The sequence below is a fragment of the Ammospiza nelsoni genome, chromosome 3 (genome assembly GCF_027579445.1).
Source record: "Ammospiza nelsoni isolate bAmmNel1 chromosome 3, bAmmNel1.pri, whole genome shotgun sequence".
Classification (NCBI taxonomy): domain Eukaryota; kingdom Metazoa; phylum Chordata; class Aves; order Passeriformes; family Passerellidae; genus Ammospiza; species Ammospiza nelsoni.
This window is the reverse complement of record NC_080635.1, coordinates 57,254,253-57,281,940: the sequence shown is the minus strand read 5'-3', so window position 1 is coordinate 57,281,940 and position 27,688 is coordinate 57,254,253. Positions and strand designations below refer to the sequence as shown.

At 41.1% G+C, this 27,688-nt stretch overlaps 1 protein-coding gene across 1 annotated transcript; it reads left to right on the top strand.

Annotated features, from left to right (window-relative positions):
- The first annotated feature begins 260 nt into the window (after window positions 1-260).
- Window positions 261-12,716, top strand: IYD (iodotyrosine deiodinase). The gene is made up of 5 exons (XM_059468665.1): window positions 261-493; window positions 6,643-6,837; window positions 8,904-9,063; window positions 10,301-10,457; window positions 12,152-12,716. The coding sequence occupies exons 1-5, from the start codon at window positions 313-315 to the stop codon at window positions 12,332-12,334; spliced, it is 876 nt and encodes a 291-aa protein (XP_059324648.1). The 5' UTR covers window positions 261-312; the 3' UTR covers window positions 12,335-12,716.
- The last annotated feature ends 14,972 nt before the right edge of the window (window positions 12,717-27,688 follow it).

Genomic DNA, 27,688 nt, shown 5'->3' with positions numbered 1-27,688 from the left:
ACAGCACTTATATGTATGGTCAATGACTCTGTTTGCTGTTTGTAAGATGTTTCCTCTCAGAAAATATATAAACCTGGGTCTGGAGGTTTTTTTAACTGCTATTCATTAACAGCAGCTATTCATTAACAGCAGGAGCCCATCACAGATGAGATTGTGGGGGCGGTGTCTGAAAAGTAGAAGCAAGATAGGGTAGAGGACTGAACCTTGAGTCCACCCCTTTTTGCTTACTGTTTTGCTGCTCTTCCCTCTTCAGCCTCTCCTTTTCATGAGAAACTACTGAACGTGGAAGAAAGGCTCCACATTTCCATAGTCATGGCACTCTTTTCTTCCCTCACACCAGTATTTATAGCCATTATATGTGTTTTGATTGGGGTAATAATGAAGAAGACAAATGGAGAGAAGGAAAAACACGACACTAAAAGCAAGCATCCATCTCGTCCGTGGGTGGATGAAGATTTAAAAGATGGCACTGACCATCCCTTAGAAGAAGAAGGTAAGAAAAATCTTATCCCAAACACTTTTATTGTTTGAATCTTATCTGCTGATATGAATAAAGGAGGTGTAGACTTTGGGACTTGTCCACAGTGGCAGCAATGCTCAGTGCAACACTGCTGCTGGGCCCTGAGCTTGTCAGCTCCCAGCCAGGGAGGCAGACCTCATGTCATGTCACTCTTGGTGTAAATTTCTATTTCCTCCAGACCCCAAAAATCAGAGTGCAAAAAAAAAAAAAAAATTCTCAGAGACTCCTGTGTGTTCCTCTGTACAGCACATCTCAGACCTATGAGGGACTTTAGGGACAGTGTAAGGAAAGAGAGGAGATCCTGCTGAATTCCCCACAGACTCTTCCCAGGTCTTATTATTGTGAGCAAAGGGAAGACCTGAGCAGATGTTTCTACCTGCAAGTAATCCCACTTTATCACTCAGTGGTACATGTTTGGTCTCAGCACAGCTAAAAATTTGGAAATGGGTTTATCACTGTTTTTACAAAGGTCCTCCATCTGTGGCTTCTGAGAATGTCAATGACAGCTTTTTTGGGAGATTTTTGATCAAATATTTAAGAACAAAATGTGGTGGTGGTGATAATCTGGTCACTCAGCTGCCTATTTGAACCCATACAGAATGTCCTTTATTTTCATTAGCTTTTTCTGATTCACAGCTTGGACAAAAGTCTAAGCTAAAAATGTACCCTTCCTTCTTCTTACTTCCTAACTATCCTCCATAAACTCACTTTATTTCTTTGTAAAATAAAAATCTACAGAGTTCTGTTTCTATCAGTTTTTTAAAGTAGTAGTTAATGCAGCTCTCTTTTTTTATTCTTTTTTGTCCCTCAAGCTGGTTTCAAAGACTTGTTGAGGGGTCTGTCTGGGTTATTTTTTCCCCCATAATAGCACTTCCCCCAGTCTGCTTCTAGGAATCTTAAAAGTTACAGTGTCCTTCTGCATATAGACCTATTTCTAAGGAGTAATTTAGCTCTTTTCTCAGTGTTCAGCGTACTTTGAGTTAGCGTTGTTTATCAGTTTCTGAAAAGAGTTGATACTAAGAAAGGTTTAAACCCTGTTGACTATATTCCAAATATATAAAATTTCTTTACAAATCACTTTACCTGATGGTTCAATGCAAAATACATTCAGTAAAAAATTTTTCCATAATCTCTTTGTCATTAATGACTTACTACTTCAGTTAAATTGCTGCAAATTAGAATTCCTGTGGGTAGTTAAAATGATAATCTATGAATTATCATCTTGGACTATAGTTGTTTCTATCAGTTAAAAAATTTAGATCCTTTGCATAAACAAGCCTATTAGCTCTTATCAAGGAGCCTCACTGCTGTAGCTCCATATATAAAATTTTGGTCTTTTACGTGTTAGTTGTTTTCCCTGTTATTCAGGTTCTAAATTCAAAATTGTACTAGTTTTTGTTGCAGAAAAAATTGCTTGCAAAAATTTTTTGACAGGTAAACATGTTGGTACTGTTGCTAAGTTTTGTTTACCTACTAAGTTTTATTTACTTTTAAATGAAACCTTTCTCAATATACCATGTCACCCAATATTAAATTTTCTTGCTGTTTTAGTAACAAATAATGACCTTTCCCTTAGTGGTGTGTGATTCAAAGCAATTTCTTTGTAAAATAGTTGTGTCTTTTATCTCTAGAAATATTAAAAGGTAAATTTTTCTTCAGCCCAGCCTAAATGAGAAGAGTAGCAAGGAGAAGAAAAAGAGTTAGTAAGGATCTGCTACTTTGCTAGAGCCTTAATTAAGGGTCAAAACATGTTAACCTTGTTGTCAGTGTTAAAATTTTCACTGACTGCACTAGGTGCTGAAATGGAAACATGGATGTAAAAAGAGATTTTTTTAAATACTAAAGAATACCTGCTGTGTAAATTCTGTTATTTTATTAATGTGTCTTACTTTATCAGACAAGCTCAGTTCTACTTAAGCGTCTCTGGCTGACTTGTGTTTAAAGATTCTCTTCAGTTCCTCTGAAGAGAATTTGAGTTAGGTAACATGAAGGTGACATTCTTAAGGCATGTTCTAAAGCTAGAATCTAAGGTTGCCCCATGTGAACAAGCTGAATTTTCAGCAGCCCCCTGAATAGGAAGGTGCAGCTGAAGAAGTGTTTTGATTCATGTCCCTGACCAAAGCAAGGTCTATTTGCTGAGAGAGTGAAGCACTCAGCCAGAAAAACAGAAAAGCATTGCCGTCACTTGTGGCCCCACGACCTTGCCTGCAGTGGAGCCCTCAGGGATGTCTCCCATGAGAAGGACATGCCTTTGAGCAGCAGAGCATTCGGTGCAAGGAGCTGAACTGCTTGGGCAGACTCAGTAGGGTCACTTATTGGCAGTGAAGGGTGCAATGGTGAGGGCTAAGTGCTCCTGAGCTTGTCTGTGTTGTGTTTTCCACAGCTGAGGAGATGGATGTTTCTCATGGCAGCCAGAAACCCAGTTCTTTTGTTAAGTGCAAAGCACTCAGGCCATTTGTTTAATGCTTTAACTGGCATTACTTCAGATTTTTTTGCATGCCCATCTATCCCATAACCTTTTTCTTCATTTATATTATTAACCTTTTCCTTCATTTATATTAAGATCCAGAATGAGAGATTGTTATGCTGTGGATTGGCAACGGCACTGATGATACACTCTACTTAAGGACTACAAAACAACACACAAAGTCCCAAATGTTCCATTCCTACTGAAAATGCTCTGCTAGTTGCTTGTGATACTCATTGTCATAGACCTGTCGTACTTAAAAGCATTCTCCTCTCCCCAGTTTCAAAAACTTCCCATATCTTAATAATACTACTACTGGCATGGATGAGGCAGTAGCAATTTAAACCTCCTTTTCAATGACAGTTCATGTTTTGCATCATTTAGGAACACAGGACTCGGATGGACACAATGCATTACTGTGTGTATCTTCCTGTTGCTGCAAATACACCCAGCCTTTGTCATCAGCTGAATGAACCTGAAAACTGGACTTTTGTCACCCCTTCTCTTTAACCTTGATGAAAGGTTGGTCCAGAATTTCTTAGGATAGGGTTAAAAACCCCCCTCGACCTTTCTGCCTGCCCAAACTTATTTAATACTACTGTATATCTATTTAATCTGTTCCATCCTCTTGATTTCAAAGGATTCTCTTCTAGCCCTGGCATATACTCTCCTGTGGTTTATGGATTGCAACCAGATTACCTCTCAGCTTTTCTATACTAGGTTTTCTCTTTACATAATAGCCACTCTATTTACCCTAAGATTGTAAGAAACCTTCAGCAACTATATTCCAGTTGAGGTAATTTTCACAATATTTTGATGCTGGGTTATTTTTTCCAGGGTCTGTGCCTCTCCAACTTGGTACTTCTTTTGCTTAAGATCCCTGACCCACTCTTGAGGTTTCCAGGATCAGCCTGCTAAGCACTATTTATAACCTACTAGTAGGGTAATCCATCTCTTTTAGTTCCCTATTAGTCACACTCAGTTCAGGGCTGGATTCACTACTGGGATTCCTGTAGTGGCCCATTTTGCAGCAGTCTGCCATAAATCACATAAAGAACCCACAGGGTCAGTTACCCAGCATTTAAGACTAAAGATGTGAAAACTTTCTTTACATACATTGAATTTTTTTCCTATGCATCGTGTCTTTACACTGGAAAAGAGAGTTAGAGAGGAACTGTATGCTCAGGAAGCAATTCACTAGAGAAGAAATTTGTTTGGAAAGCAAATACAGTAGTCTTGACTGGGGTTTCTCAAGGATCAGTCTCAGGATTAATTGTTAATATTATCTAGTGGTCTTTGCATAAAAGCAAGGAGAGTAAAAGTGAAATGTCTTAATGACATACAACTGGAAGCCAGCAACACAGAGAAGTGTCAGTGTAGGTAAAATAAGTGGCCAACAGAAGTGAAATGACAACTTACTGTTCTCAGTATGAGTTTTTAATTAAGAACTCATGCTTCAAACTGAGGTAAAATTTATTACTTGATTTGCAGGCTGATTATAACCTCCCATATGGAGTGCTGGGAAGAACATAGTTATCATCCGAAAATGTATCCAGAGAGGAATTTCTCATAGAGATAGAAAAATGTACTTTTAAAATGAGATAAAAATGTACTTTTAAAATGAGATTCCATTTGGGATGTGTGAGCCAAAACCATTCCAGATTTACTTAAAAAGCAGGAAGCTTGATGACTACTGTAAATGGCAATTGATGGAATTGATGGCAATCTTGAGAATGTGGCTAACAAGGTAAAGGCCTTGCTAGCAGGATGTCTGTTGTCCATCAAGTGGTGGAATACAAAGAGGTATAAACAAGACACTTGTGGTATTGTGTAACGTGACTGTACAAACAGGAGAGTGGCTAAACACAGCAATTAGAGATATAGAGTGCATGCACCAAACAGATGGTGCTGATAATGATTTAAAGTTAGCATATGGATCGTGTTAACTGCTCGGAAAGAATGGTAGACACATGATGGAAAAGAATATATAATAGATTAATTTATTTTAAGAAAATAAATTTGCCAGGAGAGTTTTTGTTTTGTGTGTCAGTTCCTGCACTTCCAGGTTTTTCTGCTTCAGTCAGTATTCCCATGCTGAGTGTATTGAGGTTTTCCATTCTCATTGGCCCTGTCACCTTTGTCCCATGTTCAAAATCTCTTAAAGTACATTTCTTTTTTCACCTTATTATTAAGTTGAGATTTCTTGACCAAACAGCAGCTTCACTTCTCTTCTACTTACACAGGAAAACCCCCTCACAGCACTAAACAAGCAAGCACTCACTATTTTACCAAGTGTAAATCACACAGGGAACATTACCAAAAGGCACCCTTTTACTTTTTGAGCGTGCACAAGATGATCACTGAAATAATTTTTACCAGGGCTCACTGCTTTCCACTAACCTGGAGCCAGGTCCTTGCAGACTATGGCCAAGAGCGCTTAACACAGGCATGAAATGTTAAACAAAACAAATTCTCAGGGTGAATTCTTTGTACAAAAAATGAAATGATGGTGGTTTGGGGACCAGAACCATTCAGTTTAGATTCAATTTATGAAACTGGATTTATTTTGCCCTTTTGCGCAGGCTGAGCCACACGTGAATATTTCACTGCTTTTAAAATGAAAAAAAAACAGCCTGGTCTCTAAGGCAACTGCATACTACTAAAACACAGAAGTAATTGCTGTTTGAATTTGTGCTGGAGATTGCTATGATTTGGGAATAATAGCCTAATAGCAGCAGAAAAAGAACTGGAATATTTTTTCCTGACTCAGCTCTCTGTTACAGATTGCTCAATACTATTGACTAGTCAAAATGTAGCATTTAAATAGCTTTAACTTCCAGATCATAGCTGCAAAAAATGCTGTCCATGCTGATTCTAGGAATATGGGGGAGAAAGAGGCCTCAGAGACAACAGAATATTCATTTTGTGATATAAACAGACAGATTTCATTGAAATGGAGAATCATTTTGAATTTTTAAATTAAAGCCAAGAAACACAATATCCTACATTTGATATGTTGTTATCCTAAATATAGATGCCTGACATCCATTTCCTCTTATGCTGAAAGTATCAGGAAACCAAAGAGCTTAACCACAAAGTCACATTTCTGCAGAGCCAATGCTTGCCATGTTTCTGCTATGAAACATGAATATGGAAGAAGTTGACATTCAGCTCTTCAGAGGAGATTTTACACATACTAGTAGTTAAGCTTCTCCTTACTTCAATAATTTAATTGATTTTTTTTCCTTATTGAACAGCTCAAGAAGGAACACACATGTTCACATTTACTTGCTGAGAAAATTGGGCTGGAAGCCTGTCCACTTTTTCAGTGCTGTTTCAGCTTGTAACCCATTTTTGCAGGCAGGCTTTCAGGCTGAAGCGGAGAAGGCAATGACTTCTTTGTGGATCACGCTTGCTACAGCAGGTCAGGACCCTCCTGCCTCTTGGTATTCAAACAAGGTGTTTATTCAGTAGCTGGAGCTGGGGATCCATGAGTTGTGTCAACTGGAACCTCAGACTTTGCCTTACCAGAGGTGTAGAACTGCAGTGTATGCCAGTGCAGGACAAGGTGCCTTACAGTGTGAATGCCAAGGATATCAACAGCATTCTCCAGCAAAAAAAAAAAAAATCCCTAACCACTTGTATTTTCTTGCAGAGGGTGAGGAAGAGTGGCAAGGATTTGAAGAAAATGTTGCCCATGTCCCCTTCGCTGGCGAGCGCTACTCTGAGGCTGAAATGATCAAGAGGTCACAGACTTTCTATGAGCTTCTAAATAAGAGACGGTCTGTCAGGTTTCTCAGTGATGAGCCGGTCCCCAGGGAGGTCATTGATAATGTCATCAGAACAGCAGGTGGGTACTGAGTGGTTCAAGGGCTGGGGGAAAAATAAAGGACCAGCACTGCTGTTCAACTCTGTAACCGTGGTGTAAAAGGTGGTGTGGAAAAGCCAAGGGAACTGGAATTTTGCTTGTGGTTTTCCTAGATTCACCTGTAGCTGGAATGAATTAGCACCCATTGATTGATTGGAAATTACTCAGCTTGAACAACTGTATGTCAGAGACTCATTTGGAGTCTCCCAGCTTCTCTGTTGCAGTTCACCCATAAGGGAAGAAGGGCATTTCAACAGCATGAAACAAAAAACTTAATTTTCAACTTATAAAAGATGTTATTTAAAATTAAATTTATGTATGGTTTACAAAGACATCTTTCAAATAGAAATATTGAAGTGTTTTCTCAAAAACGTCAAGCCATATGTACTTCACATGCTCTAAAATTTAATGCATTAAAATGATATTTATCATGTGTGGGTTTTGCATTTTGGGGTCCCTCCACAAACAAATAGATTAAATTGTCTTAGCCATGCAAAATATTCCATACATATTGAATATATGTTGGCAAAAATGTTTGGTGCTTAATAAAGGGAAAGAATTTCAGTCTAAAAAACCTTTTCCAGTTCTTCCAACATTAGTGCCAGACCCCTGTTGCATACGATTGGAGTATTATGCTGAGGACCGTAATAGAGGTTATTTGACTGAATATCAGAAATGGATTATCTTTGTTGTTGTTGAGATTTTATGTATTTCAAATCATTACTGTCATGTCCTGGCCTAATCTCATCTCTCCCTAACATTGACTTCAGCCAGGAGTGGTTTTGATTGTCATGATTTCTCTTTTTCTATGAGCCAGCTGCTGCTACTATAGAGAATATTCCCAAGCTGCCTTAGAGAAAAGTTCAGTAGCCTTTAGCAGGGTTAATAATCTAAAGAATCTCCACATTTGAGGTGCATTATTTTCCCTTTAAGAACTGTAAGCAGCTTTGTTACTGCACTGTAAAGACTCTCCATCTCCCTCTAATTAACTAGGCATCATTAAAACACTGAGCATGTTTTGGCAAATGCAGCAAAGCAAACAAGCCTGGCGTGCAGATGAAGTACTTAGTAACCCTGAAAGCTTTGGGCTGTGTAGAGAAAAAGAAAACAAAAGGAAGCATAAATGCCATCAGTTTTTACGCAAATCTGAGGAGAGGCAAGGTTAACAATAAAAAACATTTTCATATATCTAGATGAGTTCAAGCTGCTTATTTAGTGTTTCTTGAACTAAAACCAGTCCTTAGTATTGTATGCATTCAAGTTCTTCAAATGTTTTTAAATGTATATGAGGGATCAGAGAGATCTAAACAGTCTTCTTAATGTATATATCTGTGAACCTGTGCAGATATATATTCTTCAGCTTTTGGCTTTTAACCTCTAGGCAGTTAAAATATTTCTCCAGTGGTGTTGGTGGGTGAACAAGTATAGATTTAATATATATAATATATATTAAATTTATATATATAATATATATCATATATATATCCACACCTATGAACACCAGCTGTCTTTGGGACAACAAACTCAAACCTGTATGCTCTATGGCAGATGTGTGTGCTGCACAGCTCCTTATCTTTGTCAGTCAGCAACAGGTTCCTGCCGGGGATCACTCAGCCTTGTTTTCCTGAAAGCCATTGTTTTCTTCCTTTAGCTAAAACCACGTGTCAGAGTTGGCTGTGTATTTGGACAGAGCTCTGCTTTTGGTACAGCACTTTGTAATAACATTACTGCATTCGTATATATTGCACCATATTACTGCCTCATCATAAGAACCACCAAAAACGGAATTTTTTACAAATCCTTAACACTGGCTTCCTGTAAGATGGCAGTATGAAAGGATTTACCTCTGTTCTTCAATGGGATTTCACATTCTTTGAGAAAGAAATGAACAGGATTGTCTGCCAGAACTTAGTCCTTTTCTTCCCATCTCATCCACTTGCTTTCCTATTGCTCGCTTGGTCAGCCTAAAAGCTCACAAGAAAGAGCTGATACCTCTCACTGCTCACCCTCCTTCCTGGGTTTTTACTTTTCCTTGGTTTTGTATGAAGGTACTTCACCTAGTGGAGCACACACTGAGCCCTGGACCTTTGTGGTAGTGCAAGATCCGTATTTAAAACATAAGATTCGTGAAATTGTAGAAGAAGAAGAGGAAATCAACTACAAAAAAAGGATGGGAGACAGATGGGTAAATGACCTGAAAAGATTGAGGTATGAAAAGTCAATTACCTAAGGGATGTGAAGATAGCTGTTGTTTCAATGTAGGAAAGGCTTCTATAATTTTCTATTTCTTCCACCCTCTCACTTCTAATGTTTTTCTAAAATCTATGTTTGGAAACAAAAATTTCTAAATATATGTAGAACTGTGCCTTGGTGGCTGGTTCATAAAATTGCTTCCAGTAAAAGGGATTACATGCTCTCTATTTTGAAAGTTTTCCAAGCACTTGGCTCCATCATTATTTTTTCCTATGTAACCTCTGCGGCTGAAACTCCTCTCCCAGATTTTTTTCTGTTGTTTGCCAAACAGTCAAGCTCCCAAAGTCACTGGAAGCTTTGCTCCCAACTGAGGAAGCCCCAAGGCCTGTCCCTATCCAAGTGCTGAATTATGCAATGTTTAATTGTTCCAAATGCCCTCCCAAGTCTGACTGACTTGCTTAACTTCACACAATGGGAAGATGTCTACTGAGCCTGGCTTGTCAAATGGAGCACGGGCACAAAGCTTTGTAGGATTGACTTGCCCTGCTTGTTTGATTATATTGCTATTTTTTGGGTGCTTAGATGCTATGCAAATTTATGTGCTATGCAAACAACTGTCAGAGGTTCTTATGTTTTGAGTGACAACAGTAGAAAGCACTTATTTTCTTGTCTAAATCCTATATCACAATTGTCATTTAAGAAATTGGGAACCAAATTAATTGTATCATGATGAAATACATGAATGAAATACATGGATGAAATACCCAGGAACAGAAAAGCAATTTTTGCCATTGGAATATATTTAGGTTTAGACCTTAGACAAAAAAGTTTTGAACTTTTCTGACAGCAGGCTTTCCTGCAATGACAAAAAAGTTGGTACTGCTGGTAACAGGCAAATCTGCAAAATTCCAGGAATTAAATAATCACAAAGGCAAATGCTCATGAGGCCAGTTCATAGATAAGAGGTCAAGAGCTATCTCTTATTTGTATGCAATTCCACTCTTCAGAGTGAGCAAGCACATCAACTCCTCAGCCAAATCTGTTAAAACTGAGAACTCTCTTCCAGCTTTTTTCCCTTTCTGAAATGTTTCTATTTAAGCTGATAATACTTAATCCTTTGCAGTAAATGTTCTAAGGTTTAGCCTGCTGCTTTAATTGTCATGTACCTTTAGTGCCACTTTGCAGACAGTAAATGTAACTTACAGGAAAGTGTAGAGGTTGCAAAAGAAATGTCTTAAACATTCTTTCGCAGAACAAATTGGATCAAAGAGTACTTGGACACTGCTCCGTATCTGATCCTCATTTTCAAGCAGGTGTATGGGCGGCTTCCAAATGGCAAAAAGAAGACCCACTACTACAATGAAATCAGTGTTTCCATTGCCTGTGGTATCCTGCTTGCTGCACTGCAGGTATGTTGACAGAACCAACATACTGTGAGTCCATATATTAATTTGGATTACCTACCAAGACTGTTCTGCCCAAATGAGGGTGGAACTCAGTTTAGATTTTAACATTTTTAATCTCCTGGATTACTCCAATTCCTGGCAATATGTCCTAGTTTTGAGTTTTAATGTTATTCTACACAGGTCTGCATCTGAGAAGGTGATTCCTATCCTCAGTACTCGTTAGCTGGAAGAAAAATATAATGTTGCTTCCAGAGTTGTCACTCTTTTCTCGGCACAGGCTTCAGCCCCTGTGGTTTCTGCCTTATGCTAACAGGGCTGACAGGCTCTTCAGACTACCCAAGCACGACTGTGTGGTGCCACACTGGCCCCTTCTTTTCAGTAATCCCTACAAAACAGCTTGACACCAAACCACTTTTAGTATACAATGCTGAAAAAAAATCAGGGACATATGCAACAGAACACGCTGTACTATTTCAATCAGTCCTTCTGAGGCATTTCTGAAACTGCACTGATCTCTAAAGCTCAGCATGTTTGACGCCAGCCAGTTAGATTTTCTCAGCGGTTTCTCAGAGCTCACTTCTGCTTCTTGTACCTGATGTACTCACACAAGTGTTAAATAGAGAAGCCATTCTCATAGTTAACCTGGCCTGTCAGCAAGATAACAGCAAGGTGCCTCCTCTTATATTAGGCCAGCTTCCTACCAGGCACTGCCATTTCTCCTCCATTCTGTTTTGAATGGCACTTTCTTTCATGCATTGCTGCTCCTCAGGCACCACTCAGCACCATCACTGTTAGCTCTTCTCCTCTTGAGAAGATCATAGAGATTACTAAACATGACAGGTGCATTTCCTGGGCACCTCTCCCTGGCTGACTTGTGTCTCAAAGCCTCCCAAAATGCTTGCACTGGGTACACAGAGAGACTGAAATCCACAAGTGCAGCTCTCAGGAAGTGACTCAGCTGTGTGATCACACCTTGGATGATGTCAGCTCTTTATTGTTTGCCCAGATTTTTTAGGGTTTTTGTGATGTTTTGAATGAGAGGAAGAGTGATACATAGACTTATTTTGGGATTCTGATGTAATCCATAACAATGGCCAGTGTGAGAGACGCCAACAGACTCCTGTGACAACTTCTGAGGCAGAGCCTGTGTCCACTCTCTCTGTGAGGTACAGCTCTTGAGGAGGAGCTCGTGTGTTCACAAGGCTGTAAGGCAGCTTCCTACCAGCTGTATGGAGGCAAGAACCGAAATCGTTCTCTGTATGAGCCAGATCGTAGAATCAGGGAATAGTTTGGTTTGGAATGGCTGTTTCAAGATCATCTAGTCCAACCACCAGCACCATGGGATGACTTTCTAATCGTATCCCCACTACTGCCTCTCAGCTTCCCTGTGGCCATGGATTCCCCATCACACTGGCACAGCAGGCAGGCTCTGGCTCCACAGCACACAGACATGGCACACAGACTGTGCTGCTGCTGTGGTGGAGAAATGCTCCACTTCTCTGAAAGCACAGCAGGCATCTTTCATGGTGCCCCTGAGGCTGTTAGTAAATCAGGTGTTCTAAAGGCTGCAGCAGGTCTGACAAAGCAGCATTTCTGGGCTAGCTGACAGAAGGATGTGTACAGGTGTGGTGGGAACAGCCACTACCACAAAAAGAGCACAGACCTCTGTCTCTCTGTTGCTGTGTGTCTTGCTGCAGAACGCAGGTCTGTACACAGTGACCTCCACCCCACTGAACTGCGGCCCCCAGCTGCGGGTGCTGCTCCAGCGGCCAGCGAACGAGAAGCTCCTGCTGCTGCTCCCCGTTGGGTATCCCAGGAAAGATGCCACCGTGCCTGCGCTGACACGGAAGCCGCTGGAAGACATCATGGTGGTGATGTGAGCCCAGAGCCAGGGGAAGGAGAGCAACCCTGCTGACAGCTGAAGTTGTCACTGCTGTTTCTGTGCATCGTCCCCCTATGTTGCTGTTGCTCTTGCTGTTTACACCTTTATTTCTTTTTGTGCTCATAATCCTCTAACAGCAGTGAGCAGTCAAGCGCTGTGCCTTGGACAGCTGCTGTTACTTGTCTGACCAGGGTGTTGTTGCAGGGGATATGCACAATGGCATTTAAATGATCTCATCACTTGATTTTTCTCATGCATTTTGGGGACGAATCTCCTCTTGACCTGGAATATATATTTTCTTTATACTTTTGTGATTGCCATAACACAGTTATTTTAAGAATTTTAATGAAGGTTGTATTAAAAGATACAAAGAGGTCAAACTGTGCTGTCCTGTCTTGGCCAGTGTGTGCTGTTTAAATGCCCCTTCCCCTTTACTGTGTTTACTGTGTGCAGAAAGATGGTATTTTTCTCCTATATGGTAGGATTTTTCTACTTGATTGATGTCAAAAACTTTCTTAAACTATTGCAGCTACGAGTGTCTCAGATTGGAGGAAATAGAGTAGGAACAAGACATTCAAATAATTTCCTTGTTACCATTTATTTGTACGTATTCCACGCACAGTTAGATCATGTGGTAGCTATCAGTCGTGCCCCTGGAGGGAGCTCCTAATCTGGTTATCCTGTTCATTCCTACAACTATACCAGTTTAACACCCTGAAACCGAGACTGCTTTGGACACCCTGGCACGTGGGAGGTGCTGGCACGGCAGGCCCAGCCCGGGATTTGGGAGCTGCTCGCTGGAAGGGCTGGCGCTGCCCGTGCCCGGGCGGGCAGAGCCCCCTCGTGGGGCCGCGGCTCCGCCAGCAGCGAGAGGGAAAGGCTGGAAGAGACGCGTCCTTCCTGCAGGGCTCCCCGTCCTGGGAAACACCTCCCCACCCTCGTCTCTGCTGCATCCAGCGCCAGGCACGTTCAGCCAAATTGGTTTCAGCCGTCCTTGAGGGATGAGAGGCTGGAGAGCAGAGCCACAGAAAGGGACATGGAGGTCCTGGTTGATGGCAAGTTGAACAGGAGCCAGCAGTGCCCTGGCAGCCAGGAGAGCAACCCTGTCCCGGGGGGCATCAGGCACAGCATGGCCAGCCAGGCAAGGGAGGGATTGTCCTGTTCTGCTCTGACCTGGGGCATCACCTCGAGTGCTGGGGACAGTTTTGGGTGCCACAGTACAGGACATAAAGTTTTTAGAGAGCGTCCAAAGGAGGAGCAACGAAGATGGTGAAGAAGGACCTGAGGGAATGGCCTGAAGTTGTGTCACAAAGGTTTAGGTTGGTATTAGAAAAAGGTTCTTCACCCAGAGGGTGGTTGGGCACTGGAACAGGCTGCCCAGGGCAGCGGTCACAGCACCAAGCCTGCCAGAGCTCAAGAAGCATTTGGACACTGCTCTTGGACACTCAGTGTGTCTCTTGGGGGTGGTGCTGTGCAGGGCCAGAAGCTGGAGTCGGTGATGCTTGGGGGTCCCTTCTAACTCAGGATATTCTGTTCTGAGCTAAATCACTCCTTATCTGAAGTCTAACCTGGTCTAGTGGAAGGCTTAGCAGGGGGACTGAAAGTACAGGATCCTTAAGGTTTTTTCCAATTCAAACCATTCTATGATTCTACAAGTCAAATCCCATTTACCATCACTTGTCAGCTGAGCAAGTGGAGGGGATAAAGTTTTGCAGAGGTACAGATTTTGGCTGCATCGATGCCTCTGTCACCTAGTGGGAAAAACTGGGTTTTTTTTTGACAGACTATTTTGTTGGTATTTAGGAGATACGGTAATGTCTTCATCTGTTGTACTAACCCGTTTCACATTCTCAATGGTACAGCTATGGCAGGAAATTTCTTGTGCAGGCCTAGTCTGAGATCAGTCAAACACAATCCTGTAACTACAGTCAAACACAATCTAAAACAGAAAAAAAAAACCACAAAAAGAAAAAGAAGGAAAAAAAAAAAGAGGAAGTCCTGGATCTACACACAGGATTAAAACTAGTAAGGGAGGTATGGATGAGCTGAACCAAGCCAAGAAGCCAAGGCTGATCACCTGCAGGTGCCCAGTTATCAGGAATACATGTAAAAGTCACTGTTGCCAGTTTTCCTTCTGTATATATGCTGCTCTTGCCCCGTCATGTCCCTTCACAAGCAGTTTGTACCTGCTGGTACTACTCGATTTTAATTCAGAGTCCACATCAACAGAGGAAGGACTGATTCCCTGCCATGTTGCAATCTTTCCTACAGAAACAAACTCTCAGCTACAGAAATAAATTGTTTCTGCCCGGTCTCAGTCTGCAAAATAGATGACACTCACAGAAAGTTTACTAAATTAATTCAGTTTAAAACAGCAGGAGCTGCATACATAAGGCTATTTCTAGTGTGGTTTCATAACTACAAAGCAAAGAACTAAAGCAGTTAAAAAAATACATTAAAATTGTCACAATAACATGATTGGTATAAGCCAATATACCTTTTCACATCAAAGAAAATTAATGGTTGGTTTTTTCCTCTGTGTGTTCATTCTGGACACTAAGATACACAGTAGTTTGAAAACTCAAGCCCTCACACCTACTAGATGGGAAAGATTCTATCCAAAATGCATTTCTGGAATCATGAAATGTAAGTAAAATAAGCTTCTCTTTTCTTCTTCTTTTTTTTTTTTTCTTTTTTCCCCTTCCCTTAGAAATGCTTATTCAAATGGAAATATTTCAGTAGTATTACTACTGCTGATGATACTGCAGAGTCCTTCGTAAATCATGTTAGAATTCCTGTTGTGACAAACCTACTTGGAATTGCCACTGTTCTCCAATGACTGCATTGTCTTTACTTAAAACACAATTAAATAATAATAAATTTTGCCTTTCCATGCAGTACACTGTTGAATAAAACAAAGGTTAGCATTTAAATTGTTTTGCATTTAACTAGGGATACCTCATCGGCATTTGCTCAATTTTAAGGTAAAAAATGTTTTTTCTGCTATCTAAATGGATTTTCCCATGCTTTCACTAGTGTCCATTGACTGTTGGCCTGATGCCACCCATCTCCAAGAGAAGTCTGATTTCATCTTTCCTCTATCTTTCCATCAGGTAGCTGCAGACAGCAGCTGGCTCTCTCCATTTCTGGGAACTTTCTTCCTTGAACTGCATGGACAAATTTGTGTGCATTCAAGTTCTGCATTTTGCTCTTGAAATCAGGTGCAACATGGTGGGTTGCATGACAGTCCAGATAATTAAAGGAATAAGTATCACATTTGTTGGAACCACAGCCAACTGCCCATCTCCTCCCTCTGCAAGGCTGACTGAGTGGGTGCTGGCACTGTTTTCAGTCTGCCCTTGAGCAGGGAGCTGGAGGATATTGCAGCTGGGGTTCATTAGCAATCCAGCTGGCCGTGCCATGAGGCAGGGAAGCATTGCTCCTGGAGCAGCACTGCCTTCCCCACTCCACGGTCTTCTTTTCAGGACAGGTGAGCCAGAACGCAAATGATGCTGCAGAAATTTTTTGAACTGAGGACTCTGTTCAACTGGTCTATGTGCCCATCTCCTCCACAGCTATGTGACCAAGTTCAAGATTCCCCTAAATGAGCTGGGTTGGAGTAACCATCTAAGTGCTCTCTGCTTGATGGAAATAGCAGGTTGCCAGTATTTAGCTTCTTTACAAGTAGTTCAAAACAAAGTGCTGTTATCTTGAATGTGACAGAAATAATTCCCAGGCAGAGTTACTGTGTCTGAGCTGGTCCACAGGGATGTAACAGGCTACAATTTATTAGCTGTGGGTTTGAGCGTTTATTACAATACAAATTCACACTAGTACAATAAAAGTAAAGCAACTTCCGAGTGTGAGGAGGAAGTATCAGCTTGGTGCTGTGGATCCCAGATGAACAAAAGCACACAAGGCCCTACTTCAGGTTGTGGTTTTGCTCTGATTAAGCTGCAGCACTTTGAAGACATTTAAGGAGGTAGATGTGCCGTCAGCATCTGATTGATTGATTTATTTCTTTAATTGCTACACAGATGTCATGGGCCCATGAAAAATCAATATTGAGAAATAATCCAGCTTGAAATTCAAGGCAGGATCAGCTATACTTGACTGCCAGGTACTGACAAAACATGACTCCACAGCACTAATAAACTGCTCCCAGCAAAAGACTTGAAAGAAATTAAAATGCAAATGTTAATTCTGCCAGCACATGCAAGTCCTAAGAAGTTTTTGTTTCCGGAAGGGCTCAGCCTTGGCATCATGTTGTGTCACTGATGAGACCTCCATGGAAATCATTAGGAAGAGGTTGGGCTACTCTATTGGTTTTGAAGATTTCCACCCACCTAAGTTTAGTCAAAGCAGAACAGCCATTGTACTTAGAAATCTCAAGGAACTTAATTATTTTTTTTGCTAACATTACCTATATCAAGCATCTATGAAAGCCAAGCCTTTGCAGATATAGACAGAACTCTCCTGTGCTTGTGGAGTGTAAATAATGAGAACACTTAATTACATGAGAGCTGGGCAACAGTTCCATTCAAATTTAAAATGGAAGAGTCATTGAAGCTTGAATCAGTGCAGCAGCAAGTTAGCAGTTAAATACACATCCTGTTCCAGATATTAACTTAGCCACAAGATTGGAACTGAGTTGAACTAGTTCTGATAGAAACAACAAAGGCATTCCAAGAGCCAGGTGACACAGTGTAAGACATGGGAAAACAGTGCTGATCAGCAAGGTGGATAATAACCATGACCCCAAGGCATCAGTTGACAAGATTTTTGAGACATACATTTGAGAGATGAGGTTTTTGAAGGATTTTTAAGAAAACTCTTGAGATTTTTTATGAGGAGCTGCCCTGTGCCTGCAGGTAAGTTCTTGTCTATTACCTGAGGGCAGGATGTTGTAGCTGAGACCACAAGTGACTGAGCTTGGAAGGGTGAGACCAGAATCCAACAGTTTTGCCCTACAATGTGACAGCATTGGTGAAGTTATCCTGAGGAGTACCTCCTGAAAATACCACGTTCAAAGTGTGGATATTGGGAATCAGATAGACAAAAGCACAGCTGTGGAGACCCACAACAGTCACAGATAAGCTTCAAAGAGAAGAACTGCTTTAACAGGCTGCCTTTCATTTTCCAGTTGTATATGCAGTAGGGACATGGGTCTGAAGATTATGCACTGGATTTTAATTAAGCTTTTGTGTCATTGTTTTTGTAGTGCAAATGGTCCAAATGTCAGAAGGCTTTTAACATCTTCAAACTATTCCTTTAGCTCACTCATAGGATAGCAATTATCCATTCAGCTTGCAGAAGGCTGTCACAGCCAATTCTCTGTGGGACTAATGCCAAGGTACCACTCTTGGGTAAAGAGAAGTATGCTCCCTAGCAGCTTGCTGTGCAAGATCTCTCTATGCAAATAGCATTACCAAGTGGAAGGGTTAACAACAACCTGCTGGCTTTGTCTTCCTGGGGGAAATAAATATGAGATGTGATATAAGTCCCCCCTTTTTCAGTCTGAAGATCTTAGTTTGCTTTCAGTACTAGTGTACCAGTAAACTTGTTCTTTGTGGCTTATGAATGAAGAAAAAAGAAACAGAGCAAGACAAGCCACAACTACTAGGCAATGTTAAGTGTCAAAGGAGTCAAAGAGCTGAGGAGAAAAAGAGCTTTCCTACACTGGCCATTCAGTTTGTTCCTGGTTGTGAACTGGTATGCATTAAATTTAGCTCTGACTAAATTTCAGGAGACTAAGTGACCCTTGAAAAATCTGTGTCATTCTTGGAATGATGTGTTAAAAGCTACTAATGAGCAATGACTTAGCTGCTGTCAAGAAGGATAGCACTCCTCTTTTTAGACTTAATACAATACAGCACCTCATTCTTTAATATTGTTCTCCATTTCCCTTTTTGCTGGAAAATGGAGATGGGGCACATGATAGGAGAAGAATAACTTTAAATTCAGTGAAATATAAATATTGGTCAAAGGAAAAGGTGACATATCGATAAACAAAGTGATGGACATTAGCTTTATAAATTTAAATGTTAAGTGATCACATATTTTACAGTTTTGTAAAATTGTATAAAATGAGAGCATCCTCAACTTTTAACTAGGGTGAATTATCAATTAACTTTAGTAGCAGCTGGTCCTGAAAAGGGAAGAAAAACTTCAAAATGAATACTTGAAATATTTATAAATAAATTATCTATTTAGAAATCAAAAGCCACTGAAAATACTGACTCGTGATTATTTTCTTTTGCTGCTTTGGAGACCAAAGCAGCATATGCAAGTATAATCACTTCAAAGAGATTTAGGATCTGTTTCATGCTGAATTGTATTTCAGACTGCCCTTGAAATGAGAAACTGTATTTCCAAACTCTCTGCTAGCCAGGATGTCAAGGCAACAACTGATCATCTCTGTGTAGGATTCCAGATATCCTTACTGTGTTTCAGTTAGGATATGTTATGCACTGAACAGGGCATGGTGGCTCATTTCTGTGGTTCAGTGAGAACTGAGAGACAAACATGATGCACAAACCTTAAATACATTGCCCTCAAATGTCTCTGTTTGCTAGATAGCGTCATAAATCAGAGGTGGTCGATGGATGGTACCTGACAGGGAGATTTCTTACTGTCACCACTAACTCTGGCTGTGCAAGCACATGCAAGTCTGTGTATAAGAGCTGTATGTATAAATATAAAGCACAGATAAAGCATAGCTGTGAAACAGCAGAACTGTTCTTGCCTCATGTCATACAGATTGGTGCTTCCTAACTGGTTGCAGTTTTGCTACTCTTCCAGGAATAAATCTTAGAAAAAAGCACTAAGGTCAGAAGGATTCTTAAAAAGGTCTTAGTTCTTAGCAGAAGATAGGAATGTTTTTTATAGAGGGTAACCTCTAACTATTGCTTCTCTCTGATACCTGGTATCAGGTATATCTCACAATTTGAGTGCATTCATGATGAATGAACAGCAGTAAAATAGTATCTGCTTCTTCTTAGTATCTGTTATTAGTATCTGTTTATTCTTCTGGTTTTGATCTCAATTTCTTTTCTGTCCTTCATTTCACATCTGTCACCTCACGGTACATTTTTGCTATAGGTACTTTTTGATCTTTAAGCATGGTGTTCCTATTCTTTAGTAGAACAAGCATGAGTACTATGCAAAGTGTGTTGAGCTGGCAGAAGGGTCAGGAAAACAGCAAGCACAGGTCAATAGCAAGATATCCATCTTTCTGCCCTTATTTTTACTGTGATTTTTTTTATCTGTGTGGGTATAGTACCTGAACTCCACTGGATTTGTAGCAAAAAGTGGTTCTGACTCAAAAGTTTGTCTTCCTTTTAGCTGGATTTGTTGTACTATCTGTTTATAATTAGATGACAAAACACAACTATGAATGTGGTCATAAACAAAGATTAGAGCAAACTCCCGTCAACTGTTGTCTATTTTAACTGCCAGCAGAAATCTGGCAGGCACCTCCTTTCCTGCAAATCAAAGTGAATAAACACTCTCTGTGAATATTACCTTCCCATTCAATTTAGTAAATTGTTGATGAACAAATTGCAAAGTTCAAGAATGTAATTATTTAGGATTAGTAGAGAATTTCTTTAGCATGTAATTGATATTCTGTGGATCATTTGATTAGCAGCTGAAAACAGTTTGTAATTGATGCTGTAATTAGCCAGCACAGTGCTCATTCCGTATGAGACTGCAGTGTTATAAATTTGGGTAGACCCAGAATACAGAGCAATGCAGCTTGACTGCTAACCAATTCACACTGTTTTGTAGGAGACTACACTTTCACCTGCAGGAATTGAATACAGAAGATTGCAGCCAGGTCTGAATCAAAAATTGCCTCAGAATTCACCTGCCTTTAACTCTGTACTGATGTCAGCTTTCTTTGTGTTCCCACTTTGTGGTTTTTGTATCTCAATGGTGGTTCAGGGCAGATAAAGGTGACTGATTTCTAAAAATCTGCATGGAGAGTAGCTATGGATGGTGATGGGTCCTCTGTATAAAAGTCTCCTGTCTGTGGGGTGTTCCCTCAGAGCACGAGACTCCCTCTTGACTGAAGACTGTGTATTTTCACCTGCACAATCATGCAGCAGACCTGTATTGTGGGAGGAATGTGTTTCCTTCCTGTCCCTTAGATGCAGGAGAGCAGAGTCCTTCTGTAAGCAGCTGAATGGGGAAATACTATTTTCTGCATGGATTATGATGTAATAGGAAACCCTGTTGCCTGCAGGCCAATATCTCTGTCCAGAATTAAAATGCCTTTTGTATGAAAAAAGTAAACGATGTTTTAAATAATCTTTTTTTTTTTTTTTTTTTTGGTTTGTTTATGAACTGTAGAACTAACCTGGCAGCTCTGTTCTGCTCTCTAAGGGCTGGATACATAAATGTAATTCTATGGTTTAGCTTCTCATACAAAGTCTAGTCACATGGAAGGAGCTTCCCCCCAACCTTTTGTAGATACAATCTTTTTTTTCATCCCCAGCTGCTCCTAATTGGCGAGAAAACACATGAAGTGCTCCTTTATATTTGCTACCATTGCCTTTGTACCACTAGATGGCACGAGAACACCGTTTAGGAAGAGAGGACCTTTGCCTGGAAATAAATTGACTCCTTAAGTCCCCTTACTCCAGTTATCTTTAACCACACTCTGTTGCCCAAATCACAGATCTAGGAATATGCATCTGAGAGATAAAAGCTGGAGGTTTATCTGTGATCAAAAAGGACCTCACACAAAGACTGAATTTGTCGTGCACCTCAACAGCTTAAGAGTTGACTGTAAATGCAAAGGGTGAAGCTCACTTCATCCAAGCTCTGACAGGCTTGTATAGGTGGGGCTTTTCTTTGCTGTAGAAGGGACCCAGTTTTATCTAGTTACCTAGTCACATACTGCCATATACTTTGCAGTGATACAGATGCAAACTTCCCACTAGTCATAGAGCAGACTGTCAAGTTCACAGGTGTCTTCAAATAAGCATATGGTCACTAATTTTCAGCCATTTCCTTCCATTGATTTAATTCCCCATGTGTTTCCCTTCCTCCCCTGTTGGTCCTCACACTCTTCTCCAGACCTCTGCAATCCTGGCTGGCCAGCAGCTAAGGCATGACACATGACTTGTCTCTTGAGAAGCAGATCCAGCTCCAGTCTGCTCAAAGGCTCTTACTGGCTCCTGAGAAACACAAAGCATGGTTGGCCTCTGAGTAAAGAGCACAGACTTTTTTAGTTTCTGCTGTTTGAGAGAAAAAAGAGATAGTTCCTTCTTTCGTTCCATTCAGATATGAGGGAATTATACAACACAAGAATATATGGTGACCTCAGAAGCCTAATGGGAGCTTAGAAGGGCAAAAATGTCTAGGAGTGCAACACAGGTTTGAAGGCATGTCTGTAAGGCTGTGTTCAGGCTATATCTGCTGTGTTACAACAAAAATTGTGTACTGGGGGAAGGTAGGCTTGGACTTGTCTGCAGGTGTGGAGGAGTGACTTTGGTGCCCAAGTAGTGAATCAGCCAGATGCCAACATCAAGTGAAGGAACATTCTCCTCATGGAAGATTCAGTCAGGTAGCTAAGACACAAGGCTGGAACAGTGTCCATGTGACACTGGATAAATCACTTTACATATTTTTTCTGTCAGCGCATGAATGGTGGGATTTGTGCTGATAATCTACAAAGGAAATGAAGGGGGAAAATTATTAGAGCAGCCCATGATAATCTTGGTCTGATAATCTCAAATTGGCTGCTTACATCAGTTTTCCAGATTTCATATTCAGCTTATCTGTGACTAAAACTTATCTGCACTTGATCATTAATCACAAATGTATTCTTCCTGTAAAAGTCGTGGTTGCTAAAAGGGTACCAGGAAAGATGAAGACCAAGAAAGGAAATACTGCAGAAATATTTTAACACTGGGCAGGCTGGCAGCAATGAGCTTTGTGCACTTGAGGAAGAAAAAATTTTACATTTGAACTTAAAATTTGTCTTGGATGCTGCTTTCAGCATTTCAGTTACTTCTGAGGAGGATTCCAGGTGTCTACTTGAAAATAGAAAGTGTTCCCAGGCAAGGATTTCTGTCTGTATTCTGCACTCCTGTACTCACACAGAAGAAGAAAATTTCTTACAAAGGTAAGGAACTAGATGGAATATACAGTGTTGGATTTTTAAAAAATAGATCCATACAAGTTTAATAAAAGCCTCCTTACTATGTTGTTTCTATAATGTCTATATAGATACGAGTGAAATTTCTCCAATTATTTAGTGATTCCTTGCTGTGTAACCTAATGTACACTGCTTTTCACTTTTTCACTAGAGGCAATGCAGAGCAGTTGATGGAGAAACTGACTTTGACAAGATACCTTTAGTTTTTACCTTGAAAGAGTTAAAGGTAAAATTGAAGGGAAAAATTGAAGCAGAGGGAGCACTAAGAACTAAGCAATGAGAGAGTCTTATGAATTCATGGCATATGTGGTAGAAAGTGGTTACTGTTCTGCAGAACTGCATTACTTGAGAGATACAATTCCACAGCAATGTTTACCAACTATTCTTTGGTGTTTTCATGAATTACAGCAATAGGAAATTATTAGCTGTACATGCCCTTGGCAGCCTCTCTGCATATATCCCTTTACTGGCTGCACCTGGAGCTGAGGAGCAAGCCTGCCTTGGGTAGTGTGGTTATGCCTGATGTGGTTAAAATCAGAGCGATGCTGAGGACTTCAGGGCTGACCACCACCTCACCCAGGCTAGCCCATGGCTCTTGCTGAGCTTGCATGTGCTGGGTGTTGACTATCTATCAAAGCCTGTGGTGGTGCAAGGCAGAAGGAACAAGTTCTCCCACGTGAAGAAAGAAAAGTGTGTGTGGCTGAAGGAGGAAATAAAGCACTGATCCCACAGTCTTTAAAGATAAACTATGCAAGACTGAAGGGTTGATTATTTTTAGTGGGGGTGAGCCTAAGGGGAGGGCTTGTCAAAGAGATTAAACAATTGCAAGAAGCAGAGCAGGATTCTCCTGCAGCACTTTCCATCACACCTGCATCCTGATGTGAAATAAAAAATGTGTGCATGGTGGGGGGGTGCAGGGGGAGACATGGAGGAGGAAAAAGCTGCATTTGGGAGAGCTGAAGTGGTAACAGTTAGTGGTGGAATTGTTATTTCCTGTCACTGCTTTTACCCTATTAGCTTCTCTTATGCTGATTTCTTTCTGTTAATTCCCTGGATAGCCTCTGAGGGTTGTTTATCATCCCGGGGCAAAATGGTTCCAGCCTGCTCTCACCACTCTTTTCCTGCACGCAGTGTTGCTGATGTGTCTAAGTATCCAGAAGAGCCTGAGGACAGAGTGGGAGGATATTTTCTCGTTTTTCTAATCTCTCTGGGCTCATGACTTGCTCAGCACTGTTGTAGTTCCCCCTGCTTCTCACAGATACCCAGGGTGTGAGGAGCAGTGCTGTCATGCTGCAGCCAACAAGGTGCTGCACAGCTGCTGGGCATTCATCCGTGCTGAGCCAGGTGCTGTGTAACCTTCCCTTTGGGAACATGTGTTTGAACACTGCTCACATAGGTTTTACATGTGAAACCCAACCTAAACTTCCATTTGGGAACACATGTTTGAACACTGTTCACATAGGTTTTACTGAAGTGTTTGAATGCTGTTCAGAGCAGTGTGGTCACAGGGGGATGCCATGGGTGCACTGGGAAGGGTGGGGTATTATTCAATGCCGCCCTTTGCCAGCTAGGTTTTACTAATTTCCTGGTTCTGCTGCATGGCTTATCTCCCAGACAGAAGGAAAAACAGGCTGGGAGGGTGTGTTTGCCCCAGAGACAGAAGGGAGGACAGTTGGAGGTTCAGCCAGGTGTTGTGACAACAGAAGCTGGCTTTTTTTTAAATCTGGAGCAAGAGTGTGAATATGTGACATGCATTCCGAGACTGGGAATTAGGGTATAACCCCATCTGAGTCTTTCTATCTTTCTATTCAATTACTTAGTTCAGCCTTCTAAAGAAAAACAACTTCAGGTGGCAGTCCATCACAGAAGACTTCTGTGACTCTTTAGTCCTGATATCATTCTCTAGTTTTGTATTGCCCTACAGATCTTCTGCCTTCAGGTCTTGGAGTCTAGAAGAGGAGGCTTGTACATAAAACAGCACCATGTATTTCCTAATAAGTAAACTTTGGGGGAGAGGAATCAAAGAAATATACAAGCAGATAATCCATGTACAGACCTATTCTCTTTAGAAGCCTATCAAGCAAAAAGTGGAGTCTACTGGGACTCTCAGCTTTGAGTGGAGAGAAGGAGGGACTGAAGGCTGTCTACTCTCTTAATGGTCTTTCTGAATACTTCAGGAAATGTGCCTCTAAACCCAGTCAGATGATGCCTCCTCCACAGTTCTAATTTCTTCTTACATAGCAGGTTAATCTGACTTTGGGAACCTCTTGTCCATCACAAAAAAAAACATTTTTAAGCCTTGTCCTAGAGTATTCCCTCACCCTACTTCATAATCTGAAAGGAGGGATGAGACCCCCTCCATATCCTCTGAAGGGCCCAGTGATCCTAAGTGTGACAACCCTCTCCAAAAACGGTAGGTAAATGGCTGAGCTGCATGAAACTGAACTATGTTCTTCCCTGCCTGATGTAGGCAGCTTGTTTTCCAATTTAACTCCCTGTTTTTATACAGTAAATTGCCTTCCAGTAATCAAACAAACATTTAAAAGATTATATATACAATTTCAGGCATCTTCAAATCCGTCACAGATGTCCTTGGGGTTTTGTATGCTCAAGGGAAAGCTTTGGTTTTTAAAGATGGAAGAAACAGGAAGAAGATGAGAAATGAAAGGGGAGAGACTGGTTGCTTTCAGAAATATGGGAATTATCAGTCTGAGCCAGACTTAAACCATGTAGTCTGGCTTGGATACATGGAGTGCAGAAGGGGACTCTAATTATCACTCAGCACACACTGGTGGAGTGCATGTCTGCAGCCATGGAGGCTCCTGGAGTCTGCACAGCTGAACTGTCTCCCTTTGGAGCTGGGATCCCTGCAAGCAGAACTAGAACTTAATTACTCTGCCTGTTTCTCCTGGGAAGGGATCCACACACTGACGTCTGATAGCAGGCTGAGCTAAGGGAGGAGCAGGGAAAGAGGAGCTGTTGCCTTACTGTGGAACAGCTGCATTTTGGGCTCAGTGCCAAAAGTGGGGGAGGAAAACTTCTGGAGGCCTGAAGAGATAGAGAAAGGCAAATCCCTCCAGGTCTTAGGCTTCAAGAGACCAACGCCGTGTGTGGGCAGGAGCTGCGACGCTGTGTGGGAAAGATTTGCAGTTTCAGTAGGAGTTCCCTCCCAGGTCTTCATGCAAAGCAAGTCCCCTAAATCCCAGGCTTTATCACAGATCTAGGCTAGTACTCTGGGATGGGCTGCAGAGTTACAGCCTCCACCCCTTTCCACCCACTGGCACAAGATAGTGGTAACCTCTGGATTTAAGGATGCACTAATGGATTTAAAGATGGTCACTAATTTTCAGCCATTTCCTTTCTCTGATTTAATTCCCCATGTATTTCCCTTCCACTGCTTTGGCACAGAGGGTCTCAGAGCTGAAACCAGCAGTGTGGCCATCTGAACCCCCCCTCAGTAGCATGAAGCAGTACATTATGGCAAGCTCATGCTCAGGGCACAGAACCTGGCAAGTCTGTGTAATGCAGTTGCCACAGCTCTCAACCACCTTGCATGCTTTATATTCTGTTGGGAGCAGGACAAGGGCATTCCAGCAGGGCAGGGAAATTTAGGGCTCAGTAATATGGCAGCTGACTGATTGCTATGAAGTGAGAGCACAAAGACCATGTATTGCTTTTATTTTAGGGTGTTTGAGATCAGAAAAGCACTTTGCAACACTGCACACATGCCTGGGCTTCCAGTGACTTCATGATTTAGAAGTGTCCAGCCACACCTGGAGGGAGCTTTAAAGTGCAAGTCAGGATGACAGCATCTTTTGTAAACAATGGGATTTTCTGGGATTATGTTTGAATGGTTGGCCCTCTTGGAGAGGGGGAGTATATATTAGATCTCTGCAAAGTTATGAGAAGACTTTATGCGTTATGTAATTTATAAGGCCACTGGTTACCATTGAGCCAAAAGCCTGTTTCAAATTGAATGGGTTAAGGTTATCCACATGGTGCTGTTGAATAAATTCAAATCCCATGGAATACAATTACATTAAAAGCTTCAGTCAGTTTAAACCATTTCTCTGTGGATTTTATTTTTGATAAGCATAAAAATACCTTGTAATGAAACCAGGTAATGGTGTGTTACTTGCAGGAATGTGTCATAGGATTATGTTGTGACCAATCTAAGTGCTTTTTCTATGTCTCACATAGTATGCTCTCCATAAAACGTTTTTTCTTTTTTTTTTTTTTTTTGTATTTAAAATTTATCCTGACTGTCTGACCAGGACAGGATAAATACATCTTAAAGAATCCTGTCATGAATATGAAGCTGTTCTGGCAAACCAGTTTAATTTTCATGAATCTCATTGATAGAGGAATATATTTTTAAAAAATAAAAGGTAAACACTTCTTTTGAAATTAAGGCAATGTTTTGTGACCATAATGCTTAGCTCTTGTTCAGTGGCAGTGACCAGGTAAACCATGCTGTTGTAGCCCTATTAGGTGATATATGTAAGCTTTAAATATGATATCAGCAAAAAAAAGGGTGTAGCTTCAAAACAAGCTTTGGCAAGAAATCAGTCTGGCAGCATTTGACTGGACTTTCAGCAAAGTAGAAATAATAAAGTACACTCTTCTTCAAATTTGCTTGTCTATTGGTGGAAATAGTCCTTTTGGTATTTGTCCAGTTGTGTTACTGAATCCAATCACTGCTGGCACCACTGGATGTCAATTCTGAAATTCTGAGCAGTAGTTTTAAGAAAAATGCTTTTTAAAGAATCAGTCTCAATTGCCCCAGTGATTGAGGCTTCAGTGCATTGTGGCATTGTTGCTATCAGCATCAGGCCATGCTGACAGGCATCAGGAGCTAGGAGATAACCAGGATCTGTAGCAATGCCCATAATATTGGAAATTTGTCCTCCCTAGCAAATGCACTGTCCCATTCTAAGAAAGGCTGTTGGGTTTTGACCTACTGAGGTTTTGCTGCTTCTGAAGTGAAGGGAGTGAAGTGGGCCATGGATGCAGTTCAAGTGGTTCTTTGTTTTAAGCAGCCATTGGATCTCAGCAAACATCAGAAAATTTTGGGGTACCAGACATCACCTTTGCAATCTGAGCTGTATCTTTTCTGGCATGCGGATACAATTTTCTTTTCCAATATAGAGAAAGGAAGTACATTTTGGTTAAGGTTGGTAGTGTCAG